Source organism: Pan troglodytes, chromosome 17, assembly GCF_028858775.2.
Source record: "Pan troglodytes isolate AG18354 chromosome 17, NHGRI_mPanTro3-v2.0_pri, whole genome shotgun sequence".
NCBI classification, from domain to species: Eukaryota; Metazoa; Chordata; class Mammalia; order Primates; family Hominidae; genus Pan; species Pan troglodytes.
In genome coordinates this window covers 28,086,351-28,109,539 of record NC_072415.2, presented here as the reverse complement: position 1 = coordinate 28,109,539, position 23,189 = coordinate 28,086,351, and the positions used below count along the sequence as shown (strand labels likewise).

The 23,189-nt window shown below is 37.5% G+C and overlaps 1 protein-coding gene across 8 annotated transcripts in view; it reads left to right on the top strand.

Annotated features, from left to right (window-relative positions):
* The window catches only part of SMCHD1 (structural maintenance of chromosomes flexible hinge domain containing 1), a 147,859-nt gene extending 131,175 nt beyond the window's left edge, over positions 1-16,684 (top strand). For 7 of the 8 annotated variants that reach the window (XR_010151859.1, XR_010151858.1, XM_016933404.4 and 4 more), the window contains 3 exons: positions 9,008-9,166; positions 9,471-9,585; positions 15,600-16,001. Coding sequence is in view for 6 of the 8 variants with exons in the window: in XM_016933404.4 (XP_016788893.1) it covers positions 9,008-9,166; positions 9,471-9,585; positions 15,600-15,624 (299 nt within the window). In the remaining 2 variants the exon portion in view is untranslated. Of the gene's footprint in view, positions 1-9,007; positions 9,167-9,470; positions 9,586-15,599 lie in introns of all 8 variants that reach the window. The other variant, XM_512045.8, reaches the window with a different exon arrangement.
* The last annotated feature ends 6,505 nt before the right edge of the window (positions 16,685-23,189 follow it).

Genomic DNA, 23,189 nt, shown 5'->3' with positions numbered 1-23,189 from the left:
AAATGTACAATTTATTTATTCTACTGTTGAGGAATTTGAGCAGTGTCTTAGTCTGTTTTGTGTTGTTATAAAGGAATACCTGAAGCTGGGTGATTTATAAAGAAAAAGATACTTAATTTGGCATACACTTCTTCTGGCTGAAAAGTTCAAGATTGGGCATCTGCATCTGGTGAGGGCGTCAGGCTGCTTCCTATCACAGTAGATGAAGAGCTGGCATGTGCAAAGATCACATCTCAAGAAAGGAAGCAAAAGGGAAGGGGAGGGAAGGTGCCAGGCTCTTTAAACAACCAGCTTTTAGGAACAGAGCAAGAATTCACTCACTCCCAAGGGATGGCACTAATCTATTCATGAGGGATCTGCCCTCATGACCCCAACATTAGGCCTCACCTCCCAACACCAGCATACCAGGGATCAAATTTTAACATGAGCTTTGGTGGGGACAAACCAACCATAGCAGGTAATTTCCATTTGGGGCTATCAGTTCAGCCTCAGAAGTTTTTTAATTAGTAGTTGAGAAAGGTGGTGGGAAGAGGAGTCATACTTCTGTTTATGACATCAGTGGACACATACAGTCTCTACAATGAGTGAATATCTAAAGAAACTGATAAGAAATCAGAGAAAACATTTTAATCAAGGTCAGTGAATTAATGTAAAAGGCCTAGACTCTATACCTAAGCATTTTATGGCAGTAGTTCCCAAAACCAGAAAGAATTACCTGTGGAACTTAAAAAATACACAGATGTCATATTTAATAGTTGCTTAGCTTTCTTGACAAATATATTCAAAGATACACTCCCACATACAGACTAATGATTCATTGATAAGAACTCAAAGGAGACCATTTAAGGTTACTAATATATATAAAGTACTTTTGATTGTAAGCAATAGCAGCCATGCATGACTACTTTAAGCCAAACAGGAATCTATTGGAAGGAAACTGGAAGAAATCACAGATTTAAAGGAGATGGAAACAGCCAAGACAAAGTCAAAGATAACTCTGGGACAGTCAGCAGCCTTGGGCTCCATATACCTTCACCCTAAAGTTTTAATATAACTTAACTCCCACCAGTCCTAGGAGAGAGAAATGCCCACCACCTTCCAGGTCAGCCAGACTTAGTAAGGATCAAATAAAGCAAACAGTTTTGGAGACCCTCCCCTGGGTATTATGGAATCATTCTCAGAGCAAAAGCAATTTTGAGGAAGGCCATCACCATAAAAATTGTCAACTGCTAGCACAGTTATAAGCAAAGTATTTGTTTTCTAAATAATTTGCCTATACGTTGTCTTGCATGATTAGTATAAGAGCAAATCAGAGCATAAGAAAAAAAAATTACTGGACATTTACATATTATAAAATATTACGTTGCAGACACCCTGTTAAGGTTGTCACATGAATGATCGTATTTACTGCTGTTATCTTCATTTTATAGATGAAGAAGTTGAGGTTCAAAAAGGTTAGATAGCTTTCTCATGTTTAGAACAGTGTGTGTATTCGTTAGCACATTGAAAAAAGAAAGAAATATACTTTTAATTCTGGGTTATATAATTGAGATAATTTTCTCCATTATCCCTTTCTATATATTTTTCCAGACTTGCCTCAGTGAGCATTGTATCACTTTTATAATCAGAAAAATTTACTTATTGTTTTTAATATTCATTTATTTTATTTTATTTTACTTTTTGAGACAGAGTCTCGCTCTGTTGCCCAAGGTGGAGTGCAGTGGCTTGATCTAATTGCAACCTCCACCTCCCAGGTTCAAGTGATTCTTGTGCTTCAGCCTCCCAAGTAGCTGGGATTACAGGTGCACGCCTCCATACCCAGCTAATTTTTATATTTTTGTAGAGATGGGGTTTCACCATGTTGGCCGGGCTGGTCTCGAACTCCTGCCCTCAAGTGATCTGCCCACTTCAGCCTCCCAAAGTGCTAGGATTACAATGTGAGCCACCTCCCCTGGCCAAATTAATATTCTTTTAATGTATAATTGATCTTCTAGGAAACATGCCTAAGCAAACAATCCTAACTACAGACAAGGCATTGTTTTATTCAAGTGAATATCACAGCTTTGTTTTTCTTTTTTTGTTTGTTTGTTTGTTTTTTGAGACAGGGTCTCACTTTGTTGCCCAGGCTGGAGTGCAGTGGCACAATCATGGCTCACCATAGCCTTCTAACTTCCTGGGATCAGGTGATCCTCCCACCTTAGCCTTTCGAATAGCTGGGACTACAGGCTTGTGCTATCACACTGGCTAATTTTTTTGTATTTTTTTTTTTTTTTTTTTTTTTTTTTTGGTAGACATGGGGTTTTGCCATGTTGCTTAGCTGGTCTCAAACTCCTGGGCCCAGGCGATCTGCCTGCCTTGGCCTCTCAGAGTGCTAGGGATTGCAGGTGTAAGTCACTCTGCCTGGCTACAGCCTTGTTTTTCAAGTAAAACATAGAAATGTTAAATCCCTTAATTGAATTTGTAATCTGGAGAATGTCTGTGTCAAGGCTAAGTGGAAGGTGAATAAAAATACAAATATCACACGTTAAAAATTAAACCTTTAAACCTGTGGAATGAAAAGAAAAAAGTGAGAGAGTAGACCTTCTGTTTTTTTTTTCCCCCAACCATTTCTTGTTTCCTATACAGACTTAGGATGTTTCAACTTACATTTTTCAACTTCACAATAGTGTGAAACCAATACACATTCAGTATGCTTCTCAACTTATAATGGGGCTGTGTCTGGATAAACTCTTAATAAGTTGAGAATATCATAAGTTGGAAGCGCACTCTCAACTTTTACAATATTTTCAAGTTATGATGGGTTTATTGGGACATAACTTCATCATAAGTTGAGGAGCATCTGTATTGTTTCAAGTGTTCTGTAGAGATCTTGGGAATAGAAATACTTTTTAAATGCAAAGGAAATAACTGAGGACACTGTAGAAGCCAGAATGTAGACAGAAGAGAAAAAGAGATGTTAATAATAACTCAGGCTGGGCGTGGTGGCTCACGCCTGTAATCCCAACACTTTGGGAGGCCGAGGCGGGTGGATCACGAGGTCAGGAGATTGAGACCAGCCTGGCCAACGTGGTGAAACCCCGTCTCTACTAAAAATAAAAAAAATTAGCTGGGCATGGTGGCGCGTGCCTGTAGTCCCAGCTATTCAGGAGGCTGAGGCCAGAGAATTGCTTGAACCCAGGAGGCGGAGCTTGCAGTGAGCCGACATCGCGCCACTGCACTCCAGCCTGGGCAACAGAGCGAGACTTTGTCTCAAAAATAAATAAATAAAATAATAACTCAAGAAAAGCATCTTATCATAATCAATAAGTAATTGCATAAGTCCCCCCTCCCCTGCAGTTTTGCTTTCTACAAATTCAATTACCCGAAGTCAATGACAGTCCAAAATAGGTGAGTGCAGTACAATAAGATACTTTGAGAGGGAAAGACCACGTTCATATAGCTTTATTACAGTATATTTTTATTCTGTTTTATTGTTGTTGTTAATCTACTATGCCTAACTTATAAATTAAAATTTATCATAGGCTGGTATGTATAGGACAAAACACGTATAGGCCGGACACAGTGGCTCAGGCCTGTAATCCCAGCACTCTGGGAGGCCAAGGTGGGTTGATCACCTGAGGTCAGGAATTCAAGACCAGCCTGGCCAAAATAGTGAAACCCCATCTCTACTAAAAATACAAAAAATTAGCTGGGCGTAGTGGCACACACCTGTAATCCCAATTACTTGGGAGGCTGAGACAAGAGAATTGCTTGAACCCAGGAGGCAGAGGTTGCAGTAAGCCAAGATTGCACCACTGCACTCCTGTCTGGGCAACAGAGCGAGATTCCATCTCAAAAAACAAAATACCACAGTACAGGTAGAAGAAAATAATTCAAATGTCCCTTGCATAAAGAAAAAATATTAAGATGAGGGATATCCCAATTATCTTTATCTAAGTATCAGAATATCACATGTGCCCTGAAAATGTGTACATCTGTCATATATCAATTTTAAAAATGAAAAACAAAGTCATAAGAATTGGAAAGGAAATAAAATGGTAACTATTTGTAGATTGTGTAACAGTATACCTATAAAACCCAAAGTAATCAAAGATGAAAATTAAAAGAATTTATTAAGGGAGAAAGTTATAAAATTAGCATACAAAAATAATAGCATTCATATAATCTTACAGTAAGCGGTTAGAAGATATAATGGGAGAGGAAAAAAGTCATATACAAGAACAACAAGAATAAGTTTTAAAAGATGTTTCTGCAGCTAAACATGTTGATCCTTAAATACAAAGAAAAATAAATATGAATGAATACCTAAGAACAGAGACTTCTGCTTCTCACCAAGATGGAATAACTTACATCAAACAAACCAAAGAAAAAAACCACTGAGGCCAGGCACAGTGGCTCACGCCTGTAATCCCAGCACTTTGGGAGACCAAGATGGGCGGATTGCTTGAGACCAGCCTGGGCAATACAGTGACACCTAATCTCTACAGAAAATAAAATAATTAGTTGGGCCTGGTGGCTCGCTCCTTTAGTCCCACTTCTTTGGGAGGCTGAGGTTGCTGTGAGCCGTGATTGAGCTACTGCATTCCAGCCTGGGTGGCAGAGTGAGGCTCTGTCTCAAAAAAACAAAGCACTGAGCAAAATATGTGAAAGAATAGTTTTCAAGACTTTGGATATCAAGCAGTAAAGAATGGTGATTCCCGAGAAATAGGAATCAACCGAAGTATCCCTGTGGTTGTTTCAGCTTACTGCCTAGAGAGATTTTCCAGACTACGTAAAACAGAAAAGGGGAACCCAGGAGAAGCTCAGTAGTCTCAAAGTTGAGAAGAACAGGTTGGGAGTCCAGGAAGGTCAAGACAACTATAGTTCACAGACAGGTTACTGGGAAGGCAAGAGCTGCCTTAGAGAGTGAGCGAGCTCTGGAAATGCAGTAGGTCTCCCTTCAGTATCCAGCTTAGTACTAATTAGTGCATGCATGTGAGAAGACCACCCAAGGCCAGAAAGAAACACCCTGAAGAGGAAACAGTAGTCAGAACTCTTAGTTTAATTTTATAATAAATCATTTCCAAAATATTTATTGAATTGTAAAATCTGAAACTATACTAACTGCAAGCTGCTATATTCCCAAATATTTCCCGTTATTTGCTCCTTTAAACTTTACCAATAAAGTACAAAAAGAGTTCATAGAGTTAAAAATATTTCTTTGCAAATAAAATTTGCTTTTAAAAAAACAGCAGTACTGTCATGTGCCGCACAAGGCTGTCAAAAACAGACTGTATGTAAGACAGTGGTCCCATAAGATTATAATGGAGTTGATTACCTTTTCTATGTTTAGATACACAAATGCTTACCATTGTGTTACAGTTACCTACAGTATTTAGTACTGTCAACATGCTGTACAGTTTTGTAGTCTTGGAGCAATGGGCTATACCATATACCCTAGGAGCATTGTAGGCTCTACATACCATGTAGGTTTGTGTAAGTACACTCTGTTGTGTTCACTCAATGACGAAATAACCTAATGAAACATTGCTCAGAGCATATCCCCATCATTAAGCAACACATGACTGCACAGGGTTCAGTAGTATCCACTGGGGGTTTCAGACATCCACTGGGGGTCTTGGAACATGTCCCATGAGGAAAAGGAGGGACTACTGTAATACATAGTTTGTAATCATGACATCATCAAAAGTATTAACATTTTTATTATGTTCATATTCTTCAAAATATTATATATCTGACCAGATTAGACATTACTTATACTTTATTGCTTTCATACTTGATTTATTATAATACTAAGCTGTCAATATTTCAGTCAATTATGATGGTTTTTTAAATAAAGCTATTCTTAATATTTTTATGAATAGTGACGAAGATTAGTTAAGCACTCTGGCTTTCAGGGAAAGGGTGTTTCGTTTTGTTATGGGAATACAGCAGTGTGATGATCTCTCATGGACCTGTCATCTAGCTTTGATTATTAAAACATAGCCAGTCTTGTTTCATTTATACCCACCCTGTCACAGCTTGCCTCTTTCCTCCTCTTCCTGGGTGGGTTATTTGAAGCAGGTCAAAGCAGAGGTTCTGGTGTATTTTTTTCTTGTAGTTTTTCCCAGTCATAAGTGCTTATCAGTTTTTTTGCCAATAAGTTTCTTGGAATTATGTGGAGCACAAAGTTTGAAGAGCACTAAATATTATTTAGGAAAGTCTACCTGTGCATCTAACTGCATAAATCCTTCAGTGGTGAGAAAGTTGCTTCAGACTTCTATTAACTCATGTTTGGGAAGTCCTTACACACTTACCTGATAACAGCCTTTCAGATATACTTTCAATCCTTTTGTGGTGTTTCTAGTAGCTTCACAGAGTCATTTTCCTGGACATGTTGAAATAACCTATATTAATATTGTGACTCATTTACATACAAAATAAGTATTATTTTATGTACGTAGAAAACATTGCTTGAGGCCAGGTGCAGTGGCTCATGCCTGTAATCCCAGCACTTTGGGAGGCTGAGGCGGGTGGATCACGAGGTCAGGAGATCAAGACCATCCTGGCTAACACAGTGAAACCCTGTCTCTACTAAAAATACAAAAAAATCAGCCGGGTGTGGTGGCGGGCGCCTGTAGTCCCAGCCACCTGGGAGGCTGAGGCAGGAGAATGGTGTGAACCCGGGAGGTGGAGCTTGCAGTGAGCCAAGATCGCGCCACTGTACTCCAGCCTGGGCGAGACTCCGTCTCAAAAAAAAAAAAGAAAAGAAAAGAAAACATTGCTTTAATGTGGAATTAGAAATCAGACCAGAATAAAGTTCTCAATAAAGTGTAAGGAACTTAAGGGTCTTGTCGTCACTCAGTTTCACATATAGAATTTGTATTTAAATATGAATATATTCACAAGCACACACAGATGTGTATGTGTAATTTGGTCACTCATTCTAGGTGTAGATTTCTAGAATATTGGGTAGATTTCTTTTTAAAACACTACTCTTGACCCTTAAAGTATAGAATATCTTATGTTATACCTAATGTACTCTGTACTCTTAAGTAATTTCTTCCACAGTTTTACTTATAAACTACTTAAATATGTTTAAGTGTTTGAATGTTTATATGTCCATTTCCATGGATATTGATCATCTTGGTGTGTGACTAGAGTCTTATCCAGATGCTAAATGTTTTAGGTTTTGCAAGTCAAGTGGCAAAATCAAGGATGATGTTATGAAGATATTTATATAACTATTTAAAATGTAACCATTTTAAACTGGATAGGCCAGTGGGCTCACTCCTGTAATCCCAGCACTTCGGGAGCCCAAGATGGTTAGATCGCTTAAGCCCAGGAGTTCAAGACCAGCCTGGGCTCAAGCAGTCCGCTCACCTTGGCCTCCCAAAGGTCGAACAGCATAGTGAAACCCCGTCTCTAAAAAAATTAGATAGGTGTGCTGGCCAATTTGCCTGTAATCCGAGCTATTCACGAGGCTAAGATGGGAGAATCACCTGAGCCCAGGAGGTTGAGGCTGCAGTGAGCAGTGATTATGTCACTGCACTCCATTCTGGGCGACAGAGTGAGACCGTATCTCAAAAAACAAAAACAAAAAACTGAATAAGCCATTCTTGGCCAATGAGTGGTAGTGTACTAACCCTTAGCCTAGAGTATAGTTACTATTTAATACTTAGTGTCTAGTAAATCATGGAGACAGGCAATAATCTCAAACCTGAATAATGTAATACTTTTTTGGAATTTCAAAATTTATTTTTATGGCAAAAAGAACACTCGATCATTGTGGAAAAAAATTGGAACATATACAGGCAAGCATCATGAATTTTTAAAATAACTCATAATTCCCAAACCTACAGATTAAACATTGTTAATAATTTATTGTATCACCTTCCAGCCTTTTGTCTATACATGTGGGAGTATATATAGTTTAAAATAAGTTGGATTATTCTAACAATGTTGTTTTATGGTCCTTTTCTATATACTATTCTGTGGTGGAAATTTTCCCAGGTCATTAATTTGAATAATGTAATACATTTTTAGACAAAGTAATTTAAGAAAAGTTTTTTGAAAGTGAAGTATTTTTCTGAGTGTGTTTTTAAAAAATTCTGGTTTTTTTTTTTCGTTTTGTTTTGTTTTTGTTTTTGTTTTTGAGACGGAGTCTCGCTCTGTCACCCCAGCTGGAGTGCAGTGGCGCGATCTCAGCTCACTGCAAGCTCCGCCTCCCGGGTTCACGCCATTCTCCTGCCTCAGCCTCCCAAGTGGCTGGGACTACAGGCGCCCACCACCATGCCCGGCTAATTTTGTTTTTGTATTTTTATTAGAGACGGGGTTTCACCGTGTTAGCCAGGATGGTCTTTATCTCTTGACCTCGTGATCCACCCGCCTTGGCCTTGCAATGTGCTGGGATTACAGGCGTGAACTGCCATGCCCGGCCTAAAAATTCTGTGTTTAAAAATAATAGCCATGCTTTTTGGAAGCAATGATTTTCTTTTTTTACAGTACAAAAAATAAGAACAATCAATCAGTTGCATTGCTGCCAAGTTTGAACCACAGCATGCTCACTGTCAGTTACACTTACACATCTTTTTATTAGAAACCCCGTTACTCATCAGTTTTCATTTGGGAAATAGTGATTTCTAACAATACAATATTTAATGTATTTGCCTTCTCCCTGCAAAATTTGTCCACATGGAATTATATTGAATACTGAATATCGGACAAGATATAAACATTGGCTTGAGAGAGTGATCCAATAAAAAACAGAGCACTTTTATATAGAGAACTCTTCCCTGACACAGAAGTAAACTTAAGTCAAACAAAGAAAATTAAATTTAACAATTTTGTGCTGGGATCTTAACTATGCTTTTTTATTTCATTTGTTTATATTGAATGTTTTATGGCTTTAAAAGTAGATCCCCTATGTTACCATAACACAAATTCCAGTGTTGCTCATTTTTTCCCCTAAAACGTGAGTTTGGTTTAATAGCAGTAATTTAATCAAATGCATTTGGTTTCTTTACAGATCTTCTTCAGCAGTATCGTTCTGCTGTGTGCAAACTAGACAGTGTGAATAAGGATCTTAACAGTCAATTAGAGTACCTTCGCACTCCGGATATGAGGAAGAAAAAGCAAGAACTTGATGAACATGAGAAAAATCTCAAACTAATAGAGGAAAAACTAGGTAAGTCTTTGCTTTTTGTTAACTTCTACTTTCTTTATATGGAGATAAATATTTATGATGAGAGAGAATCCAACCGTAAGAAAAAAGAATGCAAATGATTCAGAACTTAACAAAAACTCTTAACCTCCAAGTCCTATCTGATAAATGGTTATAAACTATTCTTTCACCAGAGGTAATAGGCATTCTCAGTATACTTTCTTAATTCTTTTTCTATAAATTATGACATATTCATGTTTGCATTTCTCTCATATAATTCCATTGTTTTTATTGTAAATTTAACTTTCTACATTTTCCATCTTCACAGGTATGACTCCCATACGTAAGTGTAATGACTCATTGCGTCATTCACCAAAGGTTGAGACGACAGATTGTCCAGTTCCTCCTAAAAGAATGAGACGAGAAGCTACAAGACAAAATAGGTGAGTTTGTTTGACCTGAGAATTATGCTTGGTTAGTTTACCAAAGTTCTTGGGTCTCATGATAGCTTTGTTTTTTTGAGATGAAGTCTTGCTCTGTTGCCCAGGCTAGAGTGCAGTGGCACAATCTTGGCTCAGTGCAACCTCTGCCTTCCAGGCCCAAGGGATTCTTGTGCCTCAGCCTCCCGAGTAGCTGGCATTACAGGCATGCACCACCATGCTCGGCTAATTTTTTGTATTTTTTTGTAGAGATGGGGTTTCACTGTGTTGGCCAGGCTAATCTCAAACTCCTGACCTCAAGCAGTCTGCCTGTCTTGGCCTCCCAAAGTGCTGGGATTACAGGCGTGAGCCACTGCATCTGACTTGGTCATCATACTTTAAAAACAGTATGAGTTCATGTCTAATTCTTCCTTTGAGCCAGAATTAATATTTTAAATTAAAAAAATAAAGTAATAATGAAGATAAAACTTAAGCATTATATTTTCTTAGGATACTCAGTCTTCTAAATAACTTGTGCTAATTATTTAGAAATGTTTATATTTTATGTTAAAAGTGATTGTTAAGAGTCAAATTGCTTGTCTATTTTTTGGTTCATTGCATTCTCTTTCAGAGGATCAGTAACTTAATAAGTATAGAATATGCAAAACCATTTGTAAATCACTTATTTTAAAATTGCTTATAATTTTTGGTTTGGAGAATCAGATCACCAAACCATTTTGGCCATTTAGATCACCAAAAAACCAACACAGCTATTTCCACCCTAACTTCATAGTAAGAAAACTGTCCCTTTTAGATTAAATGTTAGTAAAGTCATCCCACAGAAGGATATCATGGTACTGGTGTTTCTCTTTTATTATTTCAAAAGGTTTAATTGTAGACTCTACCTGAATATGTTTTCTCATATCAACCGTAGAGGAATTCCCTTGAAACTATGGTGTTTGGAATTGGTATTCTTTGTCATATTCATCTGCGTATTCTACATTTATTCAGTAAAGATTTGAAATCTCACTCTGTGTTGTATGTTGCTGGGTGAATAAAACTGACATGGTTCTTGCCTCCGTTGGAATTCTGTAATTCTATGCAGTAGAGGGACAATTTAAAAAGTAAACTTTTTTCTATTTATAAGGAATTACAGTGGCTTATGCCTATAATCCCAGCACTTTGGGAGGCCGAGGCAGGTGGATCACCTGAGATCAGGAGTTGGAGACCAGCCTGGCCAACATGGCAAAACCCTGTCTCTACTAAAAATAAGCCAGTCATGGTGGCGCACGCCTGTAATCCCAGCTACTCGGGAGGCTGAGGCAGGAGAATTGCTTGAACCCAAGAAGCGGAGGTTGCAGTGAGCTGAGATCGCACCATTGCACTCCAGTCCGGGCAACAAGAGCATAACTCCGTCTCAAAAAAAAAGAAAGAAAATAGGGAATGAAAAAATGATGAAGTAATAGAAAATAATAGGGAAACAATATCAGTTGTCTGGAGAGATGCATTGAAACAGAGAACTGAAGGATGGGAAGGAACCAGCCATATAGGGGTTGGTTTCAGTCAGAGGTTGGGAAGGAGGCATGATGCTCTAAGAAAATAACAGGTGTGGCATGTTTGAGGAACTGAAAAGATGTTAGTGGCTAAGGCATGGTATGATATGCAAGAGGGAGAGGGCCAAACTGTTGTCGGACATAGAGGCAGAGGCCAGATTATGAAACTCCTCCCTCATCATGTTGCAAAAAAAATCTATTTTAAGTTCATTGATATCTCTTGAGTATCACACATGTAGGCATGTGAATGATGTGTTCATGGGCATGAGGTGTATACAGACTATTAAGCTGATCATTCAAAGTGTGTTGGGGCAGTTTAGCATCAGAAAGAAAGACTCTTTGCAGTGGATTTAGACATGTAACTTTTAGAAATTATGAGTTCACAGTGACGCAAAAATCCCTTATTGGTCATCATTGCTGGTTGGTAGGGCACCTGCTTGTGACTGTGAAAATTTATATATTTATATAGAAAAGACAAGACATGTGTATGAACTATCTTCCAGGTTACCAAATAGTTACAGAAAGTTCTTCTTTGTAAAAGTTATTCTTTGTAGAAAGTTCTTATATTGGTTAAATAATATGGTGTCTGGGATATACTCTAAAATACTCCAGGAAATAAAGTGGCAGAGGATGTCAAAATAAGACTTGGCAAAATGTTTTCATTACTAAAGCTTGAAATAGGAAATTCACTGTATTATTCCCTCTGCTTTTATATAGGTTTGCCATAATTTTTTAAAGAAGTATTTTATGAACAGTGGGATTATTTTTTTAAGAGACCAGAACCCACTTCCCACTAAGGAAATTCCTCAAGGTGCAGTTCTAGGCTAAGATGTAAGGTACATGTTTTTGTGCCACAGTCTCAGCACTAAATTTGCCCTAGACCTTCCAGTTACTACTGCGCTACTGTGGACATTGATTTGGAACTTGTTAATTAAGATTTTGTAGCAATTCAGAGGGAGTTTATGTTTTAGTTTATAATATTGTTAGTAGTATAATGATCATCGGTCATATGTGTATATATATCAAATGGTATAGATTTACAGTGTTGTACTATACGTGAGTCACATATATAATTTTAAATTCTCTAGAAGCCATATTAAAAAGGAAAAAAGGAACAGTGAGATTAATTTTAATAATAGATATTATTGAACCCAATATCCAAAATATTTCTACATGTAAACAACGTTAAAAATGATTAATGAGCTATTTTACATTCTTTTTTTTAAAATACAAAGTCTTCACAATTCAGAAGACAGCAAATCTCAATTAGGACTAGCTACATTGCAAGTACTCTGGAGCCACACACATGGCTGGTGGCTACCGTTTTGGACAGCACAGGTATAGAAAGAGCTGATGATCATAAAATCTTGTATCCTATGCATCCTTACCCCTATTCCATCCTTCAGAGGCAACCTTTGTTTTAACTGTCAATTTTTAGTTACTCTATTGTTGCCACCACTTTTAAAAGTTACATTATTATGACTATGTAAATATTGTTCAGGCAAATATTGTACTACGCAAACTTGTGTGCTAGAATTACACTTCCTTCTCTATACGGGTCTAATGTCATGACTCTTACTTAGGCCACCAGTTAGTGCTCCAAACATCAGGCTCAAATAAATCTTCCTTACTCTGTTATTCTTAAAATCACGTGAAGTGTTATTCCAATTGTTACTAAGACTCTTTCTTGTTGTTAATTTTTCTGGAGTTTTTAATTGCCACCTTTTTTTTTCTTTCCCTATGTATCTTAATCACATCTTCTTCCTCCTGTACCAGTGACTAGTAACTGTGCAGGCCTCCTGTAAATCTGCCATCCTGGGTCTTCCTTAGTTACTCTCTTGGATTATATCCATTATTTATTGGATTCCATGTCTTTCTCTCTCTTATAAATTCCTTAGAAAAAATGTGTAGAAAGATAACTTGGAGCCCTTCCATGTCTGAAAAATGTCTTCATTTTGCGTTCACGTTTGATTGAGGTTTTCTGGAGATAACAGGATAGAAACAAGGCTAGAATATACTAGAGGTGAAGGGATTGGGAAATAGTCTAGAAATAATAGGAGACAGTCTGCCTTATTTAGCCCCAGAAACACTTTGGACTCAGAGTCAGTTAGAACAAAAGAGTGAGAAGTCCAGCAACTCTCCCTGTTTGGGAGTCCTGTCTCCCAAACAGGGAGAGTGGCAAATAAAAAGGACGGAACAGAATGGAAAAGGAAAGGAAGCCACAGCCTAGAATGTACCAGATTTTCAACCCAAACTTTGAAAGCTTTGTTTCCTTGTCAACAGGCATGAAAAGATGCCACTACAAAGTTAGATAAGAATGGAAATGAATTAAATGTTGGTATATTGGCTTTTGGTAGTTGCTGGCACACTAGGACCTAATGCTGGCCTCTGGGAACTAAAAGGCTGATAATTGGCTCTGCACCTGCACATTTATCTATTTTGATTTTAATTCAACAATTTTTACTTATTTATTTATTTTGTAGAGATGGGGTCTTGCTGTATTGACCAGGCTGGTCTCAAGCTCCTGGGCTTAAGCTACTCTCCTGCCGCGGCCTCCCAAAGTACTGAGATTACAGGCCTGAGTCACCATGCTCGGCCCAACATCCACATGTTTAAAGCAAAACCTGTGGACCCATGACGTTGCTTTGCCCTATCCCAGTTATAGTTACCATCAGGTCCCACTCGGAGAAGAGACTTGTTGGTAAAACAGTTCTATTTTTATAATAGTAGAAGAAATTCCAGCTAGCAACGTAATCCTCTTTCTTAAATGTAATTGTACAACTAACAATCATCACACATATGAGGGTAGCCAGCAACGTGAGAGACAAAATTCAAGATTAAGTTCCAAAATCAACATGGAGGACAATTTAGTAAAGAGACTAGACCTCTTTTATAAAATTATAATTACTATGTAGCAGAAAGGAGCCAGGACAAGAATGAATAAACAGATTACAAATATTGTTGCTGAAATAAAAATGTTCAATAGGAGGACTAAAGTCCAAAAAGAAAACTTCCCAAATACAAAAAGAGATAGAAGACATAGAGAACCAATTCAGACTATTAGGAATCTAGAAAGAAGAAAATGGAGAAGGAAATGCTATCATGTGGAAGAGAATTTCCTAGGGATGAATAAAATTCATTGAATGCCCAGCAACAGTGACTGACAAAATACTCACTAAGATACTTCATAGTAATACTGTATCATATCAAGGAGAGGGAGAAAGAGTGTCAGTGATTTTAGAGAGCCAAAGAACCGTATTTTCAGTGCGGCCTTTAGCACATGGGGAGACACACACACACAAAGCTATCATTTGTTTAGCTTTGTGATGGCAGTATTAGAAGTTTAGGTTGAAAATTTGGTGTATTCTGGACTGCGACTTTCTCCTCTTTGCATCCTGATTATATTCATGAAATTTGTTAAAATCACTATGAGGGATTTTCTCATCCTCAGTCTTTTCCTATTCTCTATAAATCTTTAATAAATCTCACACTCTCAAGAGGTCAGAGCATTTGAAATAAAAATCTTAACAGTATTGAATATTGGTATATTTCATCCATACAATCAGGAACAAATTTAATAGTAGGAAAGGAAATAGGTACATTATATGTGTTTCTGTATATTTATGTTTATGTTTTTATTTACATATGTATACTGAATATATATTTGTTAGTCCTTATAGATCACATACTATGTTTCATCAACTTTAAGATTTCATTAACTATAAAAATGTCATTTTATGAAACATTAAAGAAAAATATTGCAAATTAACTCATGACCTTATAAAGTACATCTGGATTTCAGAGATGTTAAGTGTGAAAAAATATCTTAGAATTCATTAGATATGCTTAGCAATATATGATACTATGCAGTAGATTCCATTGTTTTCTTGAATAGAGGCTTCAGTTTTCTAAATAATTTTCCACTTATAAAGATTAAAAATTAGTTCTGTTAAAAATATGTATCTTCTATTTGGAGATAGTTCAGGGAACTATTAGAAAATATTTACATACACCTGAATTTTTAAAATCTGTAGCTATATATGTCAAGGTGCTCACTGTGTTCATCTCTACATGAATGAGATTATGAATATTAAATATGTTTTATTTTGCTTGTCTTTGTTACTTTAATAAGCATTATAATTCCTGTTCTTAAAATAATAAGTTCATTTAAGGAAAAGGGGCTGAAAGGAAAAATCTGCAGAATTTAGGTCTGAGATAATACCATTTCAAAGCACTGTGATACAAATTACTTATATATGTTATATACTGTGTGTGTGTATTAACTACTTTTATTTGGGGGCTTGTTTTGCATACATGTGAAGGAAATGATTGTATATAAGGATTTAATTAAATCTGTTCATACCAAGAATTATATTTAAAAGAATATGGTTTCATTGGATATTTAAGCATTCAGGTGTGATGAGGGAATTCAGGGAAAGGAAACCTTTGGTACATAAAACTTTTTTTTCTTTCCCCTTTGACCAGGATTATAACCAAAACAGATGTATGAGAGGTGACAGAGAGAAGAGGCCATTGGTCTCAGTAAGAATGCCCTGCTTTCTGCATCTCTGTTTCAGAAGACCAAGAGGGTGACTTACCAGACTGAGTATTTCTGGGGACAATACAAGTACCTGGGCATGAATTTCCATTTCGATTCAGATGGGACTGGAAACAACCATTCAATTTTATGAATCTTACTGGACGTTATGGATTTACTGGAATTATTCCAGACATTATGCCCTTTGGTTGTCACTACCTTGCAAATGTGTAAGAGGAAAATGTGCTAATGTGGCAGTGACTGTAAAACTGGCACATGGCATTTATTAATCCTGAAGAAAAGTACATGTACTATTTTTCAGTATAAATATAATGAACATGTCAGAACTATTTCTTGAAAACCTTTTTATTACTTTTGCGTGAATTTATTTAACAAAGATGTTTTGTCTTTTGTGTAAGGGAGGTTCTAGAGGCTAGATGTTTAATTGTAAATATGTGAGGAAACTCAATGCAGAATTCAGGATAAAAATTTTAAAAGCACAGGTATTTGGGAATTGAAATGTTAAGATACCCAGAACAACATTAAATCGATGAGTGAACTTGTGACAGTGGTAGCATTTCAAATTTCAAAAGACTTATCCTGTGTGTGTGTGTGTGTATATATATATATATATATATATATAAATAAATATATATATATAAAATATTCAGCAGCACCAAGTTTTATAACTATTGTTTGTTTGACTTTATTAATACTAGAATATGTAGTCTCAGCCTTAATTTTACATTTACATTATTTTGTAATTTTTTATTACTATTTTTAAGGGGTTAAAGAGAACATACATTCTCACATTAGTGTACTTTCTGGTAGAAAGTTGCTGCAAAAACATTTGAAATGTATATTAACCTAATGTATGTCATATATATGTCTTTGTGTAAGTTCAAGACTATTGATCTGTGAAGTTATTTTGTAAGGACATACATTTGGTAAGTTTGTGTCCCAGGAAATGTATGTGTTTTTAAACCCTTTCTAAATATGCAGGCCATTAATAAATAAGATTGTTTCTTCCCTACTGAATAGATAAGTGTTTTTCTTTTTTAAAATTGGAAGCTTCATAAAAGTTATCTTGTTAAAAAACGATGATGATGTTAACCTATCTTTATAATTGGAAATTATTTAAACTGTTTGTTGTTACAGAAGAAACAAAATGGTAATTACAGAATTAGCTGTGGGGAAGATTGGCTCCCATAGTACTACAGGTTGAGTATCCCTTATTCAAAATGGTTGGGACCTGAAGTGTTTTGGATTTTGGTTTTTTGTGGGGTTTTTAAATTATTATTTTGGAATATTTGCATTATATTTACCAATTTAGCATCCCTAATCCAAAAATCTTTCATTAGAAATTGGAAATGCTTCAATGAGCATTTCCTTTATGTGTCATATCTGCGCTCAAATGTTTTGAATTTTGGAACATTTCTTGTTTCTGATTTTTAGATTAGGGATACTCACCCCATACCAATATTTGGAGTCCTTAGACAGACATTAGATTATATGAAAATGATTGATAGGTAAGAAAGGTTAAAGAGAAATGACTTTTTAGGAACTAGACTTGAAAGTATAATTAATATGTGGAACTAGTTTGCTTTTATAATTCATTGTATCAAGAAGGAGTCATGTTTTAAATCCAAGGCATTGAGACTATCTAGAAGCAAAAAAGTTGGTTTTAAAAATTCTTTTTATTAGAAGTGTGTTTAAAAACATGTCTTTTTTTTCCCTTGAGCGACAGTGGCCTCACTACATTGCCCAGGCTAGTCTTGAACTCCTGGGTTCAAGCAGTCTTCCTGCCTTGGCCTCCCAAGTAGCAGGGATTACAGGCATGCACCAACATGCCAATTTTTATTGCTTAAAATGGCGAATTCTATGGATATTACCTAGCACCAAGCCCATATCTGTACATTTTTGTTCATTTTATAATACTGGAAAGAATGTTCTATCAGTAAAATAAGGTTTTAAGTATGAATATCCATTTTTGTGGAGTTTTTCTACCCTGTAAAAATTAACTTTGTGGTTCCCAGTAATTACAGTAAAGAGTTTTTCTATATTTTCACAGTTGGATTTATCTAAGGATATTTCTCAACATATTAAGGAATCCTTTTCTACATTTGAGCAAATACTGAGGTTCATGTTGTACCAAATAATAATAAATTGCTTTTGTGTTTAATATGTAACACATAAGAACAATTGAAATTTTCTTCTAAGATTTAATACTAGTCTTTTAGTATAAAGGAATGTAACTGGAGAAAAAAATTAATGCTACAGCCATTTATCCTGTGTTATGTGTTATATAATCTGAAATTTGTCACAATGTTACAATCAGGAAGTTTTTTTTCTGGTTTCTTCTTCCAAAGGAAAATAATAGCCTACTTGTATTTTGAAGTAACTGAAATAAAACTCTCTCCAAGCCTTTTTGCACATTACGTTCATCAGTTTTCATGTGTACATTTGGCCAGGCCTATGGTAAAAATAGGCTCAATTTACTTAACATTTTTATAGAGTTTTTGGTATAAGATTCTTTATAGAGACTAAAATTTGTTGCATATATAACATTCAGATTATTTTAAGTGAAATTGGCTCCTATTGTTAAATATTAGTGCTAAGAAAAGTTCAGTCTTCTAAACTGTCTATACTTTGGCTCTATGACTTGATTACTTTATAGTCATTATGAAATTGATGGGGTTAATTCCATTGTATTTTTAGTATAGAATTTTCAAATAATACATTTTAGTAAAAAAATTGAATGTTTAATTTTCATACTGTGAAACTGGTGAAAAATATTAAAAGCAACCATTTAAAACTTCTGGAAATGGTCCTGAGGACAAATGGCAATGAAGAAACATCTATTCAAGAACATTTACAAAAATTCAGTAAGGAAGATGAGAATCTGTGGTAGTTTGAACCAAGACTGACTACTCACTTCCACCTCCAAGCTCAGCAAGCAGATGAATGCAGCCAAAAACGCTGGGTTCCTTATCCCACCATCTCCCAGCCAGAAATTTTTTTCCCGAAAGGAGCAAGACTGTAGTGATTCTTGTCCTGCCTTCAACTGCCTTTTGCTAGCACTAAGTCCTGGGTCAGTGTGGCCAGGTGAGAGCCGTCTTCTCCCCACCAGGCCACAAAACCTTGAACACATGTGCTGAGATTGCTGGGGCCTTGATAACTCTCTGGCTCGTGAAGTAGGATTCTACCCCCAGAAAAGCAAGCCAAGAGGATCTCAGGCTACTCCCCCCTTCCATTGCACTCAGCTTCTAGAGCTAGAATGCCAACTCAAGCTTGCCATTGTCCCCACCTCTAGCTCCAGATCCCTGGCTCAGAGATTTTTGCCTGCAAAGGAGGTAGGATGAAAACAAAACAGGTAGCTCCTAATCTCTTTCCAAAGGAACTGACTTTTAAAAAAGAGCATGAGAAGTTTAAACTAGAGAGCTCGAGACACACAGCAAAAGAAGTGCAACATAGAGTAATTTATTGTAAAGGAGAAAGAATATTTTGAAAGTTAAGTGCAGGATAGACAGTACACCCTGAGAGAAAGGATTCAGGGCAGGCTGCGTTTAAGGGTGAGACTGCAAAGACTACACTAGTGTAAACAATAGAACAGTAAGCCAGCAATTAGTGGAGTTGAACAACAGGGTATATGGTCAAGAGGAAAAAGTGCGCGAGAGTACGCAGGATTTCTGGGGCATACCTAGAATTTCTGGGGCATACCGAAAGCTGTGCCTCCCTGAGGAAGAACTTGAGAAACAACGCTGTTGGGATTAGGGAAGGATAGACTTCGCTAAAATAATCCATCCAGGCACTAAGCTTAAGCAAATAATAATAACCAAACCAGAGGGAGGTGAACTAGTAGAGTAACTACAGTATGTTATTTAAAATGTCCAGTTTCCAACAAAAACGTATGAGGCATGCAAAGAAACAGTGTGACTCATACACTGGAAATAAAGCAGGCAGCAAAAACTGCCTGTGAGAGTGATCAGATGTCAGATTTAACCAAAAATTAAAGTACCCATTATAAATAAATATATTCACAGAAGTAAACAAAAGATTAAAGAAGTAAACATTATGACAGTGTCTCATCAAATAAAGAATATCTCCTAAGCAAACTAACAGGAACAGAAAACCAAATACCGCATGTTCTCACTTATAAGGGGGTGTTAAACATTGAGCACACATGGACATAAACATGGGAACAATAGACACTGTGGACTGCTGGGGTGAGGAGGTGGGAGTGGGTTGAAAAACTACCTATTGGGTACTGTGCTCGCTACCTGGGTGCAATATACCCATGTAACAAACCCACACATGTACCCCGTATATCTAAAAGTTGAAATTATATGTGTGTGTATATATAATTGATATATATATAGAGAGAGAGAGAAATGTTTAAAGAACCATGTGGCAATTCTGGAGTTAGAAAGTGCAATAACTGAAATTTTAAAATTCACCAGGGGGCTTAACAGTAGGTTTGAACTGGCAGAAGAGAGAATAGGTGAATTTGAAGACAGATTGTAGAGATTATGTAAAAACAGAGAGAAAAGGCAATGAAGAAAATAGAGCCTCAGAGAAATGTGGAACACCATTAAGTGCACCAATGTGCACTTAATGACACAGAAGGTAGGAAAAATATTCAAATACATAATGGCTGAAAACTATTAGAAGACAATCATCTATACATCCAGGAAGCTGAACAAATTTCAAGCAGGATGACCACAAAGAGACCAACAGATAGACACATCAAATTCTGAAAGTCAAAGACAAGGAAAAAATCTTGAAAGCAGCAGGAATAAAAGTATAATACACATCTCTTGCAAAGACAGCCCCAATAAGATTAACAGCTTCTCAGCAAAAACAATAGAGACCATATGGCAGTGGGTTATCATTTCAAAGTGCTCTAAGGAAAAACAACTATCAATAATTCCATCCCCAGCAAAGCTATTGTCGAAATGAAGGAAAAATACTTTCCTAGATAAACACAATTCATTGCAAGATAAACAATTCATTGCAACTCCAAAGTTGCAAGCAGGCCCACGTCAGAAGAAACACTAAAGGAAATTCTTCAGGTTGAAAACGAAATGACCAGGCTGGGCACGGTGGCTCACGCCTGTAATCCCAGCACTTTGGGAGGTCGAGGCAGGTGGATCACGAGGTCAGGAGTTCAAGACCAGCCTGACCAACATGGTGAAACTCTGTCTGTACTAAAGATACAAAAAATTAGCTGGGCGTGGTGGCGGGCACCTGTAATCCCACCTACTTGGGAGGCTGAGGCAGGAGAATTGCTTGAACCCAGGAGGCAGAGGTTGCAGTGAGCCGAGATCACACCATTGCACTCTAGCCTGGGTGACAGGGCAAGACTCTGTCTCAGGAAAAAAAAAAAAAAAAAGAACAAAATGACCTGAAATGGTCATTTAAATCCACACAAAGGGCACCAGAAAAGGTAGTTATGTAATTGACACTATTAATGCATATTTGTTCTCCTTTTTTTCTCAGTTGATTTGAAATGCAGTTGTATAAAATAATATGTATAAAGTATATTGTTGGGCCTATAATATATAAAATGTAATCTGTGCATAATATTTTTGCCAATAACATCACTCAAGTGGGTGGGAGCAAAGCTATAATAGGCTATGAATATGAAGACATGGTTAAGTAAAATGTATTGCTGGGTTTGTAGCATTAATTTGTGTGTATATAACATACCACAAAAAGAGGCAAAAGTAAAGAAAGCTATATAAAAGAAACATTCCTATATATTATTGGAATGAAGCTAGTGTAGTAGTCCATTTTCACACTGCTGATAAAGACATACCCAAGACTGGGCAATTTACAGAAGAAAGGTTTAATTGGACTTACAGTTCCACATGGCTGGGGATGCCTCACAATCATGGCAGAAGACAAGGAGGAGAAAGTCCCATCTTACACCGATGGCAGCAGGCAAAGAGAGAATGAGGAAGACACAAGAGTGAAAACCCCTGATAAAACCATCAGATCTCATGAGACTTATTCACTACCACGAGAACAGTATGGGGGAAACTATGCTCATGATTCAATTATCTCCCACCAGGTCCCTCCCACAACATGTGGGAATTATGGGAGTACAATTCAAGATGAGATATGGGTGGGGTCACAAAGTCAAACCATATCATTCCACCCCTGGCTCCTGCCAAGTCTCATGTCGTCACATTTCAAAACCAATTATGCCTTCCCAACAGTCCCCCAAAGTCTTAATTCATGTAAGCATTAACTCAAAGTCCACAGTCCAAAGTCTCATCTGAGACAAGTCAAGTCCCTTCCACCTATGAGCCTGTAAAATCAAAAGCAAGCTAGTTATTTCCTAAATACAATGGGGATACAGACATTGGGTAAATACAACCATTCCAAATGGAAAAAAAAAAGCTAAAACAAAAGGGCTGGCTGGGCATGGTGGCTCATGCATGTAATCCCAGCACTTTGGGAGGCCGAGATGGGCAGATCATGAGGTCAGGAGTTCAAGACCAGCCTGGCCAATATGGTGAAACCCCGTCTCTACTAAAAAATACAAAAATTAGCCAGGCATGGTGGCGTGCACCTGTAGTCCCAGCTATTTGGGAGGCTGAGGCAGGAGAATCACTTGAACCCAGGAGGCAGAGGTTGTAGTGAGCCAAGATCATGCCACTGCACTCCAGCCTGGTCAACAGAGTGAGACTCCATCTCAAAAAAAAAAAAAAAAGTGGGGGTGGGGGTAGGGGCTTATAGGGTGCATGCAAGTCTGAAATCCAGCAAGGCAGTCAAATCTTAAAGCTCCAAAATGATCTGCTTTGACTCCATGTCTCACATGCAGGTCACACTGATACAAAAGGTGGGTTCCCATGGTCTTGGGTAGCTCTGCCCTTGTGGCTTTGCAGGGTACAGCCTCCCTCCCAGCTGCTTTCACAGGCTGACATTGACTATCTGTAGCTTTTCCAGGAGCATGGATCTACCATTCTGGGGTCTGAAGGATGGCAGCCCTCTTCTCACAGGTCCACTAGGCAGGGCCCCAGTAGGGACTCTTGCAGGGGCTCCAACCCCACATTTCCATTCTGCACTGCCCTAGCAGAGGTTCTGCATGAGAGCCCTGCCCCTGCAGCAAACTTTTGCCTGGGTATCCAGGCGTTTCCATACATCTTCTGAAATCTAGGCAGAGGTTCCCAAACCTCCATTCTTGACTTCTGTGCATGCACAAGTGCAACACCATGTAGAAACTGCCAAGGTTTGGGGCTTGTACCATCTGAAGCCACAGCCCGAGCTCTATGTTGTTTCCATTCAGCCATGGCTGGAATGACTGGGACACAGGGCACCAAGTCCCTAGGCTGCACACAGCTTGGGGACCCTTGGCCCGGCCCATGAAACCACTTTTTCCTCCTAGGCCTCTGGGCCTGTTATGGGATGGGCTGCCATGAAGACTTCTGACATGCCCTGGAGACATTTTCCCCATTGTCTTGGAGATTAACATTGGGATCCTCATTACTTATGCAAATTTCTAGAGCCAGCTTGAATTTCTCCTCAGAAAA